At 35.7% G+C, this 16,622-nt stretch overlaps 1 protein-coding gene across 4 annotated transcripts; it reads left to right on the top strand.

The window, feature by feature from the left end:
- The first annotated feature begins 3,718 nt into the window (after positions 1–3,718).
- LOC111711458 (uncharacterized) lies at positions 3,719–14,913 on the top strand. 4 transcript variants are annotated; one of them, XM_023485829.1, is made up of 14 exons: positions 3,719–3,907; positions 4,113–4,217; positions 4,520–4,605; positions 4,786–4,933; positions 5,687–5,770; positions 5,896–6,092; positions 6,618–6,747; positions 7,013–7,082; positions 7,163–7,230; positions 8,164–8,344; positions 8,723–9,064; positions 9,439–9,603; positions 9,992–14,308; positions 14,387–14,913. In XM_023485829.1, the coding sequence occupies exons 1-14, from the start codon at positions 3,797–3,799 to the stop codon at positions 14,452–14,454; spliced, it is 6,072 nt and encodes a 2,023-aa protein (XP_023341597.1). In that variant the 5' UTR covers positions 3,719–3,796; the 3' UTR covers positions 14,455–14,913. The 4 variants fall into 4 exon arrangements, with proteins under 4 accessions (XP_023341597.1, XP_023341596.1, XP_023341598.1 ...); XM_023485828.1 differs by lacking the exon at positions 7,163–7,230 and having other exon boundaries at positions 7,013–7,150; XM_023485830.1 differs by lacking the exons at positions 3,719–3,907; positions 4,113–4,217; positions 4,520–4,605; ... (4 more) ...; positions 7,013–7,082; positions 7,163–7,230 and adding an exon at positions 7,378–7,470.
- The last annotated feature ends 1,709 nt before the right edge of the window (positions 14,914–16,622 follow it).

Below are 16,622 nucleotides of genomic sequence, written 5' to 3'. Positions count from 1 at the left end.
GAGAGAGAGTGAGGACTAGTCCCTGCTCCGCTCTTCATACACAACCTGATATACATACAACCTGTCCATTCAACCCTGTTTAAATATCGGTAAAAACTCATTCTCGATCTTCACGCCTTTATTCTAATATTTTTTATCAATTCATTTGTAAGTCGTCTTCCACTGGTCAATTTAACTTTAAATCAAATTGAAATAATAAGCGGAAAAGTAATTTTGAATTAATGGCAAATTTGTCGTGATCATCAAGTTTTTCCGCTAATATAAATTTATACAGATGTTTTTTTTTAAGACTTCACGATTTCAGCTTTTAGTTTGATTGTTTTCATAGAAATGATTTATAAAATATCTTGTAGAAGTGTCCAATGTTTGCTATATAGTTTAATTATTCTCTGGTTCTATTGGTCTTGATTTCATGCTTTTTAATTCCTCATTGATAAAATCAAATTAATAGTTAATTAGACATCCCCCCTTCCCTTCTGTCCCCTTGTCTTGTCTGGTCGCCATCTAATTCTTCTGGTCTCTTGTATCCGAGTTCCTTGAATTGATATATTATCCCAGAGTCTGTGTATAGTTATGTGGAAGTAAACCTGGAGAATCTGAGCAGGTACCGTGACTAGGATTCCTTCTCTCCCAACCTCACCAGACATCCGGAGTAATCAGAAACCTTAATCTTCTTCTCTTGTCGTTGCTAGTAGAGCGGAGTAGGTTGAGAAGACGTTCCAACCTTGTAGTAGAGTAAGTGGAGGGAGTAGGAGGAAGGATTATTGATTAGAATGACGGGAACCCTGTAGAGATGTAGGAGAGGAGACGCTAGAACCTTGTCCTGCAGTCCGCGGACTCTGGGTTTAGTTGCTCTCTCTCCGCCTGCCTGGACAGCAGCTGCAGCTGCAGGCTGAGCTGGGGTTATCAAACCTTGTTCGGCCGTAGCTCATAGACCCACTCCTCTATACACACCATCCTACTTAACCTGGATACAATTCTCTATACACACCATCCTACACAACCTGGATTCAGTTCTATATACACACCATCCTACACAACCTAAATACAGTTCTCTATACACACCACCCTACTTAACCTGGATACAGTTCTCTATACACACCATCCTACACAACCTGGATTCAGTTCTCTTGACACACCATCCTCCACAACCTGGATACAGTTCTCTATACACACCATCCTACACAACCTGGATTCAGTTCTATATACACACCATCCTACACAACCTAAATACAGTTCTCTATACACACCACCCTACTTAACCTGGATACAGTTCTCTATACACACCATCCTACACAACCTGGATACAGTTCTCTATACATACCATCCTACACAACCTGTATACAGTTCTCTATACACACCATCTTACACAACCTGGATACAGTGCTCTATACACACTATCCTACTTAACCTGGATACAGTTCTCTATATATACAGTATCCTACACAACTTGGATACAGTTTCCTATACACACCATCCTACACAACCTGGATACAGTTATAAATACTCACCATCCTATACAACCTAAATACAGTTCTCTATACACACTATCCTTCACAATCTGGATACAGTTCTCTATGCACACCATCGTACACAACCTGGATACAATTCTCTATGCACACCATCGTATACAACCTGGATACAGTTCTCTATGCACACCATCCTACACAACCTGGATACAGTTACTATACACACTATCCTACTTAACCTGGATACAGTGCTCTATTCACGCTATCCTACACAACCTGGATACAGTTATCTATGCACACTATCCTACGAAACCTGGATACAGTTCTCTATTCACACTATCTTACACAACCTGGATACAGTTCTCTATACACACTATCCTACACAACTTCAACTTAGATCAATATTATGTGAGTGTGAACAGCGAAGAGAGTATTGTGAACCCAACCTAGAATTATATCTGAAGTAATCAAGTTTAGCGTGTTTAGAACCTGATCCTTTAATCCATGAGTACTAAGAAGATATTTAAATAATCTAAGAACCGTATCTTGTGACCAAACGAAACCTTTTATCATCCTCTCCGTGTTCCCACTAATTTTGTTTAGTCTCAATATCAATATATACAACACATGTTTAGAGCTTTCTCTTGTTTTCCTGGTCCTAATTTTCCTTCTTCTCCTCCTACTCCTCCCCTCCCTACAGATTTTACTCCTTATACCTTATTCAGACAAAACCAATAGATATATTTATCTCTTATTAAACATTTCTGGAAACCACTTTTCTTCTCATCTTTCTTTTCATTATAACTAAACCTTGTCATCTTTTCTTTATAAACCTATTTATCATCATTCTTTTCTTAATAACTAAACCTTGTCATCTTTTCTTTATAAACCTATTTTCTTTTCTTAATAACTAAACCTTGTCATCTTTTCTTTATAAACCTATTTATCATCTTTCTTTTCTTAATTACTAAACCTTCGAATCTTTTTTTTCTGCTCAAATATACTTATTTATTTTAATTTCTTTATTTCTAATCCTTATCTTTCACTTCTGACGAAAACTTTCTCATTATCTTTCTTTTCTTAATAACTAAATCTTAGTATCTTTTCCTTATAAAAAAACTGTTTATCATTTTTATATTTATAACTAATCTTTCGTATCTTCCTTTCTGCTAAAATATATTGATTTTTATTACTAATCCTTCTTTTCTTACTCCACAAACCTACTCAGCATCTTTTTTTTTCTTTATAGCTTAACCTTTTTATTTTTTTTCTGAAAAAAATTTGTCTTATCATTTATCATCTATTTTTTTTAAAATTACTATTATTTTTCCTTTTTTCTCGACAAACATAGATAGCATAGTTAGCAACCAAACCTTGTTTATAACATCGAAATTAATTGTCCTGTGCTTTATTCTTTTAAACTTTATGACTTTTAATTGTGAAGCCCCCCCCCCTTCCCTCTCCTTCCAACCAAAGGTGATCCTCTCTACCCCTTGTAACTATTAACAGTGATGATAGTGCCCGTGTAGCTCTTACCTACTAATCCTTCCCTATCACCGTACAGAACACTGGTAAACATTGAATATTGTGTAACCACATTTAACACGAGCATGTGGGCATGGGCTGTTTGTGTTAGGTTAGTAATATATATCTTAGCCTAAAATTTCTATGTTGAAAGTTATCTTTAAAAAAACTGAAAATATGAGACTTAATCCATGTTTTTTTACTATAGTTGTTCTTTATTAGATATTGCGTAAGGAAAGGTATATAATATACAGGGTTACATACAAAGGATGAGGCTCTAAAGACGACCAAAAACTCTTTAAATTTGACATTCTCCGAGTAAAATTAAGTTTTCTGCTTGAATTTTGTTTTTTTTAATGTACTTTTTATGATAGCATTGATAGCATAGAAAGAAAAACAATTTTATAGTTGCAGTGAATCATAAATATAAAAAAGACAGTATAAATTCCCTACAGTCGTCTCGTAAAGTCTCATCCTATAGGTACATAATGACTTATTATGGAAATACTCGAACTTTTCAAAACACTAAATTTTGGAACCAGTGGAGAAAATATGGATATTCAATGATAAATAGATGGACAAATAAATTGATATGATAAAATATACAATTATTAAACCTCTCATGATGAAATTGTTCTTCTTGTGAAGCATTTAAATATCTGGTTTCAGCTAACTGGTCTAATGTAATTTATTGAAACTAAATATCTCGATGTTTAATATTAATTTCTGGTTTCAGACGATACAATGAATAATCATTAATCAAGGTTAGAATTCTCAGTGGTGGAGTGTATATCTCGAGAAGGATGGAGTCGGAGTATAACTCCGAGGATAGTTTTATGGAATCCGTCCTGGATCCATCAGACTCATATAATGAGGATTCTAATATGGAAGAGGGAATCTATGGAGCATTTCAGGTATGACAAACAAAAGGGGGGGGGGGAAGGGTGTCATTCTATAATAAATTATTAAACTATTTTTCTATTGTAATTCTACTTTGATAATTTTCTATAATTCTCTCTGTCTTGATATTGGCAATCAAATATGGGGAGGGGAGGGGGCTTTAATGTGGCTCGTATGATAATCCTGCATGATACTTAAGTAAACCGTTTATATCTGTAGATAGAGGATGAAGAGGATGTGGAGGTTGATGACTCCGACCTCAGTTCAGGAGATATACCAGGAGGAGAGGACGCGGAGTGGAAACCAGATCCATCAGTTCCGGAGGTAACCTAGAGCACGCAGTATCGGAGGATTAGATCGGGGGGAGGGTAAGGATGGGAGAAAGGGGGGTGTGATATGGTTAGGATAGGAAGGGGTTAGGGGATACATGGTTAGGATAGAGATGTGATATGGTTAGGATATGAAGGGGCTATGGGATACATGGTTAGGATAGAGATGTGATATGGTTAGGATATGAAAGGGATCATGGTTAAAATATGGAAGGGATACGAAAAGGACGGTGAGGACATAAGAAAACACTTTTCCTGTAGGTCGTGTCTGAGTGTACCTAAATTATTATATTCCAGGGTTGGACTATTAGAGAGTTCTTGACAAAGAACGGACAAAAGTTGGAACATGTGAAAAGTCCTTCAGGAGTTTTCTTCCCAGGAAGGTGAGTAAAGGTCAAGGAGAGAAAAGGGATAAATTACAAATTTGGCCAATTTTTATCATTTTTAATATTTAATTCTTTTTCATTTTGGCGACTATTTGACCTAATTTTTTCCTTGGTCGACGGTCGTCTATTCTGTTGATTAATCATCAATTAAGTAATTTATTGGATCCTTTTTTTAAGACGAGCTGCCATGGAGTGGATGAAAGGGCAGGGGTTCTCTGACGACGACATTGTGCAGATGCAGAGCAGGTTAAAGATTAGGTGGCTGGAGAACCATCCCTCTGTTCCCCCCGGTTGGAAAACTAGATCTACAAAAATTAAAACAAATGTAAGAATTAAATTTTTCCAAGTTTAAAGTTCTATGATTTTTAACATCAACCATGTGTCGGTTATTTACAAATTCTATATATTTAAATTTTCGTATAAATTTGACACAGTTTTTAATCAATTTTTCGAGACAGGAACATCAGATAGAACTCTAAGGGGTCTCGATAACTCCTGAAATGCTTAGGTTTCAGCCTTTACCCCCGTTCGTTTTACCTTTACAGTCCCTTTGAGGATTGCAATTTATGTAATGATTTTAAGCTTCCCTCTTTTGTAAAATGTTTGTCAAATCCATTATTAAATATCACTCTTTCAGAATTTTCTACATTATGAGATCTAAGTAGATGAAATGTCACCAATAAATATTAAGAGTATATACAGTGGGTACCATAAACCTCTGGAATAAAAAGACGACATTTAGACTCAAGTTTTGACTCTAAATAGTCCAATGATACAGAAATTGTGCAGTGTAAACAGACCCATTTTACTTCATGGAGGATTTAAAAATTTACTTGTAAACCATTTGCTTTGTAACAACATCAAATACACTAACTTTTTCTTTAATGTCGTCTTTCTATTCCACAGTCTTCTGGATCTCACTGTTGAAAAAGAGTTATAGAACCTAAAGAACTAAGAATATTACTACATATTTTGTCATATCTGCGTTGGATTATCTATCTCTACACTGGTCTTGAATCTTTGCATGCCATTGGATATAATTATTAGTTAATAAGTTTCCTTAATAAACTATTTTCAGAATGGGATCACAAATATGGAATGGTTTCTCTCCCCTTCAGGCAAAATGTTTCGAGGGAAGAAAGCCATATTAAAAGCAATTAAGGTAATTTAATTCTAAAATTATTTATTAGATTCTTAACAGAAATAAAAATTTAACTTGTGCAAAAAAGCGTAGAAAGAAATGCGCTAATACAAATTTGTAAATGATTAGTTTTTGTCCGAATTTAGAATGACCCTTCCAGCTTTGCTGATGAGGAAATCCGCAAATTTAAAAGCGTGCCAGTACCTGTCAAGAAGTTCAGTGCCGAGTATAACTGGAGAGAAGACGACCCAACAATACCGCCAGGATGGCGGAGTGCAATCATTAATATGAATTCTTTTGGGAAAATTGTTGAGAGCACTCGCTTTCTGGCTCCAGACGGCAGGTTAGGATTTATATTAAGTAAATTGGTTGTCTGAGCAGGAAACTTTTAAAGGGATGGAGTGAAATAAGTTAAACTCAATCTCGAGGGATATTTCATTGATCCAATTTTAGAAGATTTTACAAATCAGAGATCAGAGCTGGGACCTTTAGAAAACGAACAAATCTGGCGTTCCCAGAATAAAATTTATTGATCTAAATAACTAATCTCAAGACTAACATAATCTCGAGATTATATTAGTCTCGAGATTAGCAAAAAGAGAGGATTAAGCATTAATCCTAATATCCACCATTTTAAAGTTCCCAGCTCAGTTTAATTAAAAAAAATATTTTATTTGCATCTTCCCACTGGGTAAAAAATCAGTTAAACTTGTTCAGCTCCGTTAAAAGTTTTCATCTTCCACATCAGTTTCTTACTTCGGAGAAAATCAAGATTTAAGAATAAAAAATTTGGTGAATTAAAAAAAAAGAATATGTTCCAGTATTTTGACAAATTGATTTCTATTCATATTCAATATTCATTTGTCAGGTTTTGTACGAGCCGTGTTGAAGCTATCAAGTACCTAATGAAAGAAGAAGAAATGAACCGGGAAGAATTGCACACAATGAGAGAAGGATTAATATCTGACGGATGGTTGAGTAGTCCGTTTTTACCTCAGGTATATTATTCTTTAAAATTTCGTTTCTGTTAGTTTGTTCATTTTTTTTTCACGAAATGATTGGTCTTTTGATAGTACATTTATTATGAAAATAGGTAGACACAAAGGCTGTAATTTTTGTTTGGCACTTAAGATTAGGAAACATTTTAATTCCTTCTTTAAAAAAGATAAAAAAAACTGAAAAAAATCTCAAACGTCTCCATCTCAAAGTAGTTTTAACAAAAAGTTCAGATTATCTATTGATTTAATAACATGTTAACATCAGGATTGGTTTATGAAACCTGACCGATGTCGAGGAAAGAGAAAGGAAGCTCATTACAACTATTTGTCAGCAGATATGCAGCATCATAGATCTACTAAAGCAGCAGTAGCATTCCTGTCAGCAGATCCTAGATATGATCAGGTAAATATGCAGATATGCAGCATCATAGATCTACTAAAGCAGCAGTAGCATTCCTGTCAGCAGATCCTAGATATAATCAGGTAAATATGCAGTTATGCAGCATCATAGATCTACTAAAGCAGCAGTAGCTTTCCTGTCAGCAGATCCTAGATATAACCAGGTAAATATGTAGATATGTAGCATCATAGATCTACAATAGCAGCAGTAGCATTCCTGTCAGCAGATCCTAGATATAATCAAGTAAATATGCAGATATGCGGCATCATAGATCTACTAAAGCAGCAGTAGCATTCCTGACAGCAGATCCTAGATATAATCAGGTAAATATGCAGATATGCAGCATCGCATCATAGATCTACTAAAGCAGCAGTAGCATTCCTGACAGCAGATCCTAGATATAACCCGGTAAATATGCAGATATGTCGCATTATAGATCTACAATAGCAGCAGAAGCATTCCTGTCAGCAGATATTAGATATAACCAGGTAAATATACAGATATGTCGCATCGTAGATCTATTAAAGCAGCAGTAGAATTCCTGTCCGCAGATCCTAGATATAACCCGGTAAATATGCAGATATGTCGCATCATAGATCTACTAAAGCAGCAGTAGCATTCCTGTCCGCAGATCCTAGATATAACCAGGTAAATATGCAGATATGCAGCATCATAGATCTACAATAGCAGCAGAAGCATTCCTGTTTATCTAAATAAATACTTATATAATTATATTATCTTATTCAGATGTAATAAAACATTCAAAGATCTTAGACATATAAAAACAATTTTTGATTTATACACAGAATTCAGACTAATTCATATAATTACTGACAAATTAACAGACATTCAGACATATTTTTAAACATTCAGACTTTATGAAACTTTCTTAGCTTCTTGAGGCGTACACTGTAAAATATGTAATATTATAAAAATTGACGAATCTCGAAGACGACATTTAATCCCCTCTAGTCCTTACTTCTTAGTTAAATAGTTAACTTATTTTTTGTATTAAGGATGATATTGATAATCTGCTGAAGTTAACTAAGGATGAAGGAAAGAAACTCCGTCCAGATAAATACGACTGGATGGAAGGAAATGAATCTGTTCCTGATGGTTGGAAGATACGGGTTGTGCATTGCACTAACGGGTTGGATCGAGAATTCTTTCTTTCTCCGGACGGGAGCAGTTTCTCAGGTTTGAAATACTCGTAATATAGCTTGGATTGCTTTAATAGGCAGTTAAAAAAAGTCAGCAAAACTTGAGTATTTAATTAAATTCATTTAAAAATATAAATAGCAAATAATTTATACAAGAAATACACATAATGAAATATGAGCAAGATATGTTTAAAAACATTTTGTAAATTGGAACCTTTTACTCAAACTTGTAGATGTACAAAATAAATCAATAAAAATTATCCAAATTTGGTCTAAATCTTTCTAAATTTGGTCGAATAAGTTTAGAATGAATCAAAAAATGTAATAATTTATTGTACATTTTAGGTTATCACGTACATTTTATTTTAAATGGTTATCAAGGAAAACCAGCATTATTTGATTCTGTATATTTAAGGACGAAAGCAGGCACTTGAATATCTAAAGACTGGTGGAGGGAGTCCGGACGATATTCGGAGGATGGAGAGTGGTTGTAAAATTGTTTGGACAGAGGAGGATCCTACCCTGCCTCCGGGTTGGAAAACTAGATCCTCCGAGATCAACACGAGGACCGGGAAGGTTCCTATGCAATGGTTTCTCAGCCCTGATGGGAAAATGTACCGAGGACGGAAATCAGCTCTAGAGGAGATTCAGAGCAGTGGTCAATACTCTACCCTAGAGATACGCAGGTTCAAGTTCGTTATCCCGGAGAATAAGAAGACGAACTATACCTGGGGCGAGGATACATCAGTTCCTCCAGGTAAAGGATTTATACAAATCTAAAAAAATACATTTTACAAACTTTTTGAAAATTTCTTTTGTGTGTGTTTTAAAGCTTTTGGCGGAAAGTCCATGCAACAGTGCAGAGTATAAGGAATAATTATAACAAAGGATTTTAGACTTAGTCTTTTAAAGTTTCTTTGCATTATTACAATATATAGATTTACAATTATAAAATACAGGTTTAATATTATAAAATCCAAGTTAACTTTTTCAATATTTAGGTTTAATATTTTAATATATATGCTTAATGTTATGATGTATCTAGGTGTATTATTACAATGTCTAGGTTTATTATTTTTATTATCTAGGTTTAATATTTTTATTATCTAGGTTTAATATTATAATATTTAGGTTGGTTAACTACTGTCATCACGATGAATAGTTTTGGAAAGCTGGTTCAGAGTAAACGATTTATGGCTCCAGACGGGAGATTTTGCTCCAGTAGGGATGAAGCAATAAAGTATATGGTCAAGGAAGGACTTTATACGGACGAAGAGATAGAAATTATGGAAGGAGGTAAGAAAAATACAGACTGTTAAAGGGACTGTAATCGTTATTTCAAGTGACCATCAATGCAAAAATGGCAATGTCCGATTCACAACGGTATCCTCTATAGCTTGTCTGATCTAGTATGAGTTAGATATCAATGTTTATAATTTTGAAAAGTGAGTATTTTCAATTGTGGGTTCTTTACAAAAGTGACTTGCGTATTTCTACTGAAGGAAAACATAAAGGAATTATTAGAATTAATCATTTCTAAAGTGGTACATAGCCATCTTTGCATGGAGGGTCACTTTAAATTACGCTTACAGTTTCTTTAAATATATTTTACAAATTTACACTTTTTTGGACAACTTACCAGATCTGGTTTTGTACATATGATTTTGATACTTGGATTTGTCAGGGTATGAAGAGGATATGGAACAGATGGATGTCAAGATGGAGGGATGGGGGATGGATGGAGAGGACGGATCAGCAAAACGGAAATATGTTCCGGAATCTAAGGAAATTACGAAAAAGATCAAAAAGGAGGACGAAGACATTAAAGAGGAAGCTATGAGCGACTATGATGAAGATTCAGAAACTTGTTTCAAGATTGAAAAGAATGATGAAGATGATGATGATCAGGATATGGAGTTTGTTCCAAAACTCCGGATTAGAAAGACTTCAAGCAGAAAATCCACTCCAACCAAGACAGGACGCAAAAATTCTCGGGCATCTTTGTCAGACTCCAAGGATGGACCGGCGATGGCCAAGGACGAAGGTTGGGTTGACGATGATACATCAGTCCCTGAAGGTTGGAAAACTAAAGAGTACACAAACAAAGGTGGACAGAACGTAAAACACATTACATCTCCCACTGGGATTTTCTTTGCAGGACGTAAAGCTGCTCTGGAGCACATGGAGTCGTCTAACGAGTACTCTGTTGAGGATATGGAGCTGATGCAGAGCGGGCTTAAGGTGTTCTGGGGTGAGGATGATCCCACAATGCCGGAAGGCTGGAAGACGAGGATTACAGATATTAAAACTAAAGCAGGTATCACACAAATGCAATGGTTTAGATCTCCAGAAGGAAAAATATTCCGAGGACGGAAATCTGCTCTCAAGTTTCTCGAATCAAGTCAGGATTATTCTAACGAAGATATTCGAAACTTCAAGAGTAAACCTGCTGCAGAGAAAAAGTTCAGTAAGGAATATGATTGGTTGGAAGATGATCCCAATATTCCTCCAGGTTGGAAGTCTACTGTGATACAGATGAACTCATTTGGTAAAATCGTCCCAAGTATGCGATTCCTAGCTCCGGACGGACGTTATTGCTCCAACAGGATTGATGCTCTCAAGTATATGGCTAGGGAAGGAATATTTACAGCTGAAGATATAGAAATCATGAAGGGTGGTTTGATCATGGATGGCTGGAGACAAGATGATAAGTTGCCGAATAATTGGTTTATGAAACCTAGAAAGGATAAGATCAATGAAGCTACAGCTAGCTACCATTATCTAGCAGACACGTTCCAGCAATTTGATTCAACTAAATCCGCGGTAAAATACATGCTAACCAGACCGGACCAGTACCATCCTCAGGATGTGGCCAAGCTGGAGATGAAAGTGAATGCTGAGGCTAAAAAGTTGTGCCCGGACAAATATGATTGGTTGGAGTGTAAGGATACTCTACCTAAGGGTTGGAAGTATAGAACGGTTGTGTGCACTAATGGATTAGAACGACATTTCTTCCTTGCTCCAGATGGCAGTAGTTACTCCGGTAGAAAGCAAGCTGTGGAGTACATGAAGAAAGGGGAGTTCACACCGGAAGATATTAAAAAAATGGAAAGCGGGTTTAAAATTAAATGGGTCGACAATGATCCTGACCTACCGGCAGGTTGGAAATGTAGAACGACTGACATGAAAACTAAAAATGGAGTTATTCCCATGCAGTGGTATATGTCTCCGGAGGGTAAAATGTTCCGTGGCAAGAAATCCGCCATGGAGTTCATCAGCAACTGTGGAATGTACTCCAAGGATGAAATCTGTAAGTTCCGCTGCTCTGGAGATACTCCAACTAAGACACAGTATGATTGGAATGAAAATGATCCGTCTGTTCCTGACGGATGGAAGACAACAATGATAACTGTCAACTCCTTTGGAAAGATTGTAAAGAGTAAACGGTATCTCTCACCAGACGGAAGATTTTGTTCCTCAAGAATAGATTCCTTGAAGTATATGGCAAAAGTTAACATATTTCCTAACGATGCTGTCGAGAAGATGAAGAACGGATTGCTTCTGGAAGGTTGGGAAATAGAACCAATGCTACCAGATGGATGGTTGCTTAAACCAGACAAACACAAGGAGGAGGAAGCAACCTTTAATTATCTAACTCCAGACTATCAGTTCCTCCGGTCTACTAGAGCAGCACAGAACTTGATGCACAACTCTCCGCTATACTCCGAGGAGGATGTTAGTAAGCTCGGTACTCTTATAGCAGAGGAAAGAAGGAAGATTAGGATGGATAAATATGGAGGAACAAAACAATCTACTCTTCCAACTGGATGGAAACTATCCGCAGCGGAAGGGAACAGTTGTATAGTTGCTCCGGATGGTTCTAGGTTCGAGACTCGATTACAGGCATTGATACATTTGATTAAAGACGGGTGTGATAAAACTGTGATAGAAGAGATGAGAAAGAACTTGAAGCACGAGGGTTGGGAGGATAACAGTATCCTACCAAAAGGATGGAAAATGCTCAAGGTCGAGAATGAAAGTGATATGGTGTTCCTCTCAGAAGCTGGAGAAGTTTTTGAAACCTTGGAGTCTGTCCTTGAAGAAATGGAGAACAATAGCGCGTATAAAGAGACCGAGTTGGAAAATATTCGTGCATTGTATGAGAACCAAACCAAAGCAATTAAACAGAACTCCACCAAGTATGAATGGACAGAAGATGACCCAACAGTACCAACTGGATGGAAAACAAGAACTGTTGATGGCAAGGTTCGGAAGAAGTTTTATCTATCTCCAGATTCCAGTGTATTCGCTTGTAGGAGATCATGTCTCCAACACATGATAAAAGAAAATTTCTCCGAGCCTGAAATTGAAGAAATGCGGGAAATGTTAAGTCACGAAGGTTGGAGCAAAGTTGAATTTCTTCCGGAAAAATGGTTAATTCGGAAAAGTGAGGGAAGCACTAATGGCATTTATGACGTAGACTTCTGGATCCTGAACAACAAAGCAGTTGTTTTCAGATCTACCAAGGCTGCTACAGAGTTTATGGCAGCTAGTGAAGAGTACACTCAAGAAGATATTGATAAAATCATATCCAACCTGGAGACAGAAAGAAAAAAAGCTAGACAGTTGAAATACGATTGGTTGGATGGAGATGAGACTGTGCCTGCTGGGTGGAAAGTAAGGTTTGTGGAGGGAAAAACAAAAAAAACCTTTTTTCTCTCCGAGGACGGCTGCCAATTTGCCTGCCGGAGGTCCGGCCTCCAGCATATGATCAACGAGAACGCCCCGGCCGAGGCTATAGAGAGCATGCGAGAAAAGTTGAGATTTGAGGGTTGGGAGAACGACGATCATCTTCCGGAGGGTTGGAAGGTTCGGAAAAGTGAAGGAAGTACAAACGGGATGTTTGATGTAAACTATTATTACTTGTCTAAAGAGGGCATTATGTTTCATTCAACTAAAGCTGTGATAAGTTATATGACCAATAGTCCACTTTACTCTCAAGAGGATATAGCTAGGATTAAAACGAGACTAGAGGTTGAAACTAGGAAAAATCGACCTCAGAAATATGATTGGCTGGAGGATGAAAACCTTCCGCCGGGTTGGAAGTATAGAACAATCATAAAAGCTGGAATCAGGACGGATTATGTAATCACAGAGACCGGAGCACAGTTTCAGAGTAGGCGAGCAGCAATAGAGTACATGATCAAGGAGGATTATGAACCACAAACAATCTTCAGGATGTGGAGCACTCTAGAAACTGAAGGATGGGTTACTGACAACGACCGTCTACCCAAGGGTTGGAGGGTTCGCTCCAAGGAAAGACTCAAGGATAACTGGCAATTCTACTTTCTTTCTCCTCAGATGGAAATCTTCAAGTCTAACAAGGCTGTGCTCGACTTTATCAGTGCACAGAAGGATACTTACACGGAAGACGATTTCCATAGAGTCAAGTTATGGATTGAGGAGGAGCAGAGATCTAGGAGAGAGGAAAACTATACCTGGGACGAGGAACCCAACCTTCCTCCGGGTTGGAAGGTTCGCAGTGTAATCACTAACAGTAAGAATATCCGGGAGTTCTTCCTTACTCCGGAAGGAGATCAGATTGCAGGAAGGAAGAAGGCCATAGAAGTCATGCAGAGCCAAGGCGCCTCCAAATCTATTATTGATGCTCAAACAAAGAAAATGAAACAGGTGTCGTTCAGAAATCAAAACAAGCGACCTGAAGACCTAGTCCAGGAACCAGATGTTGAAACCTTGATATCTGAAACTCAAAATTACTTCTCATCTGACGACGAGACCGAGATGGAGGACATGAGAATGTTTGAGAACGATGACGGGAGCAATCACATTGATCTTGGCGGTCTTGAACCTGAGTTTGAACCTGTAGAGATCACTGCTGTTGATTATGATGAAGATATTGATGATGTTGATGTTGATGAAGATGATGAGTTTAATGATGTTGAGGAGATTACAGATGAATCATATTCACAAGATATTTCAGGTAAAATTAGAAAAAAAAATTAAAATGTTTTTTTAAAAGTTAATCAAAACCAATTAATAATTTTTATATTTTTTTCAGGGGTTGTTCAATCAGAGAATATTAAAGTGGAACCTGATATAAATCTAATCATGAGCTCTAGAATCTAGATGAAAAAGCCTAAACCATTTTGATATTAAGAAATTGATCTTAATACGAGCTGGATAATATTAAATCTACCTGATATTAAAAGTCTGATAAAGATAAATATATCTTCTCAAATTTTAATGAAAAAAATTGTAAATTTTGATCTGATGTTGATTATTTCTATACGTCATTGTGTATACGCTGCAACATTATAAAACCATATTGGTTAACAATTAAAATAAATGTTTATGATTTTCATTATTCTCAATTCCACAAAAAAACTGTCAAAAAACCTGATTCATAATAACGACAATAAAAAAATGAGCAAAATCTTTATATTTATTAAACAATATTCTCAGTATACAAATGTTGTCAAGTAAATTGTATAAAATGTATAAAAATAGTTAAGTAATTTTTGTGATTAGTTAACAATTTCCTAAAAATTCTGGTCATTATCTTAATAAATGTTTTCGTTATAAAAATGTATACTTTTACAATTAGAGAGTAAGTTTCCAAGATCGATTTGATCATAACCTATACCAAGACCGTTTACCTTATTAATACCGACAATACCGACAAGTTAGCTTGTCTGGGTGTCTGTATCCAATAAACGTCAAAACGGCTGAACCGATCAGGCCCAAATTTTGTGTGGAACATACTGGGCTCCAGGGAAAGTTTATGAATAATCAAAATTTCAAATATTTGTCTCCCATCAAAATTCGATTTTCATAAAATTTTTGAAAATTTTTTTGTTTTGTTTTACGATGCACACAAAGAGAACAAGTTCACAATTAAAATAGAAGATGGGCGCCGAAGCGCCCTAAATGGCTAGTTTTTTTTTTATAAATTGGTTTGCGATTATTTTAATAGAATGAAAGCTACTTTTTTGCTGTTATCGTCAATGAACACTTTTCAAAGAGAAGGTGTTATTTGACAACAATTATCTTTGTTTACATTTTTATGTGTCTCCATGTTTATTGTACATTGTACACATTGTAACTTTTAATTCCTTACGAAATGACGTATTTTTGAGAAAGCATTCTCATAAAATTTAAATCTTAACAAATGGTAAAGTAAATCTAGAACAGTTTTTCCAGTAGGACTTTTTGAGATCATAACACATCTTCATGAGAAGAGAGAAAAAGTGAATTAGTTTGGTTATTGTTAACATGATGAATTGTATATCCATGGATTTGAAGGAATTTAAAAATACGGCTGAAAAGGTTGTTTTTCAGAATTTAAAAAAATTAGTTATTTTTTATTTTCAATTTGTTTAAATTCTTAAATTTTGTTATTATTTTGGAACTAAATAGCATTACACAATACACATATTTCAGGAAAACACAAAGCATGTTAATTAATTTCGGTAATTTTGTTCTCAAAAGAAACTAGAATGCTTATTCTTGGTAACAATGTGAGAGTGATATTTTGAAACCAAAATGGAGTCCTGGGGGAAAAATGAAATTATAAATTTCTACAGGGGTTCATATAATTCCTTTTTCAATTCTATATGGGATTGAAAAATTTGAAAGAAATGGGGGCAAATTTTTTAAACGGGGGCAATTTTTTGTTTTAAATGATAATTTAAAAAAAAAATTGGGGGCATTTTTATTTAATTGGGGACATTTATTTTTAAAATGGGGGCAAATGTGTTAGTGGAATTTGAAAATGTTTTTTTAATTGGGGGCATTTTTTTCCTAATTGGGGGCAAATGTGTTAGTAGAATATAAAAACGTTTTTTTTTAATTAGGGGCATTTTTTTATAATTGGGGGCAAATGGGGGCAAATGTGTTAGTGGAATTTGAAAATGTTTTTTAAATTGGGGGCATTTTTTCCCATTCCCAGCAAATGTGTTTGTGGAATTTTTAAAAAAAATTTAAATTGGGGGCAATTGGGGGCAAATNGTTAGTGGAATTTGAAATTTTTTTTTAATTGGGGGCATTTTTTTTTAAATTGGGGGAAAATGGGGGCAAATGTGTTAGTGGAATTTGAAAAAATGTCTTTAATTGGGGGCAATTTTTTTATAATTGGGGGCAATGGGGGCAAATGTGTTAGTGAAATTTGAAAATATTTTTTTAATTGGGGGCATTTTTTTTTAAATTTGGGGCAAATGGGGGCAAATATGTTAGTGGAATTTGAAAAAAAAATTTTAATTGGGGGCATTTTTTTAAATTGGGGTGCAATGGGGGCA

The sequence above is a fragment of the Eurytemora carolleeae genome, unplaced genomic scaffold (genome assembly GCF_000591075.1).
Source record: "Eurytemora carolleeae unplaced genomic scaffold, Eaff_2.0 scaffold1166, whole genome shotgun sequence".
Taxonomy (NCBI): domain Eukaryota; kingdom Metazoa; phylum Arthropoda; class Copepoda; order Calanoida; family Temoridae; genus Eurytemora; species Eurytemora carolleeae.
Note: the sequence above shows the minus strand (reverse complement) of the source record. Positions and strands in the feature narration are given on the sequence as shown.

Bases quoted from the DNA above. Each gene is read 5' to 3' on its own strand.
- LOC111711458 (XM_023485829.1), top strand. From the start codon at position 3,797: ATGGAGTCGGAGTATAACTCCGAGGATAGTTTTATGGAATCCGTCCTG. The intron at 6,748-7,012 runs GTATATTATTCT...TGTTAACATCAG, and splicing joins GTAGTCCGTTTTTACCTCAG to GATTGGTTTATGAAACCTGA. The intron at 14,309-14,386 runs GTAAAATTAGAA...TATTTTTTTCAG, and splicing joins ATATTCACAAGATATTTCAG to GGGTTGTTCAATCAGAGAAT.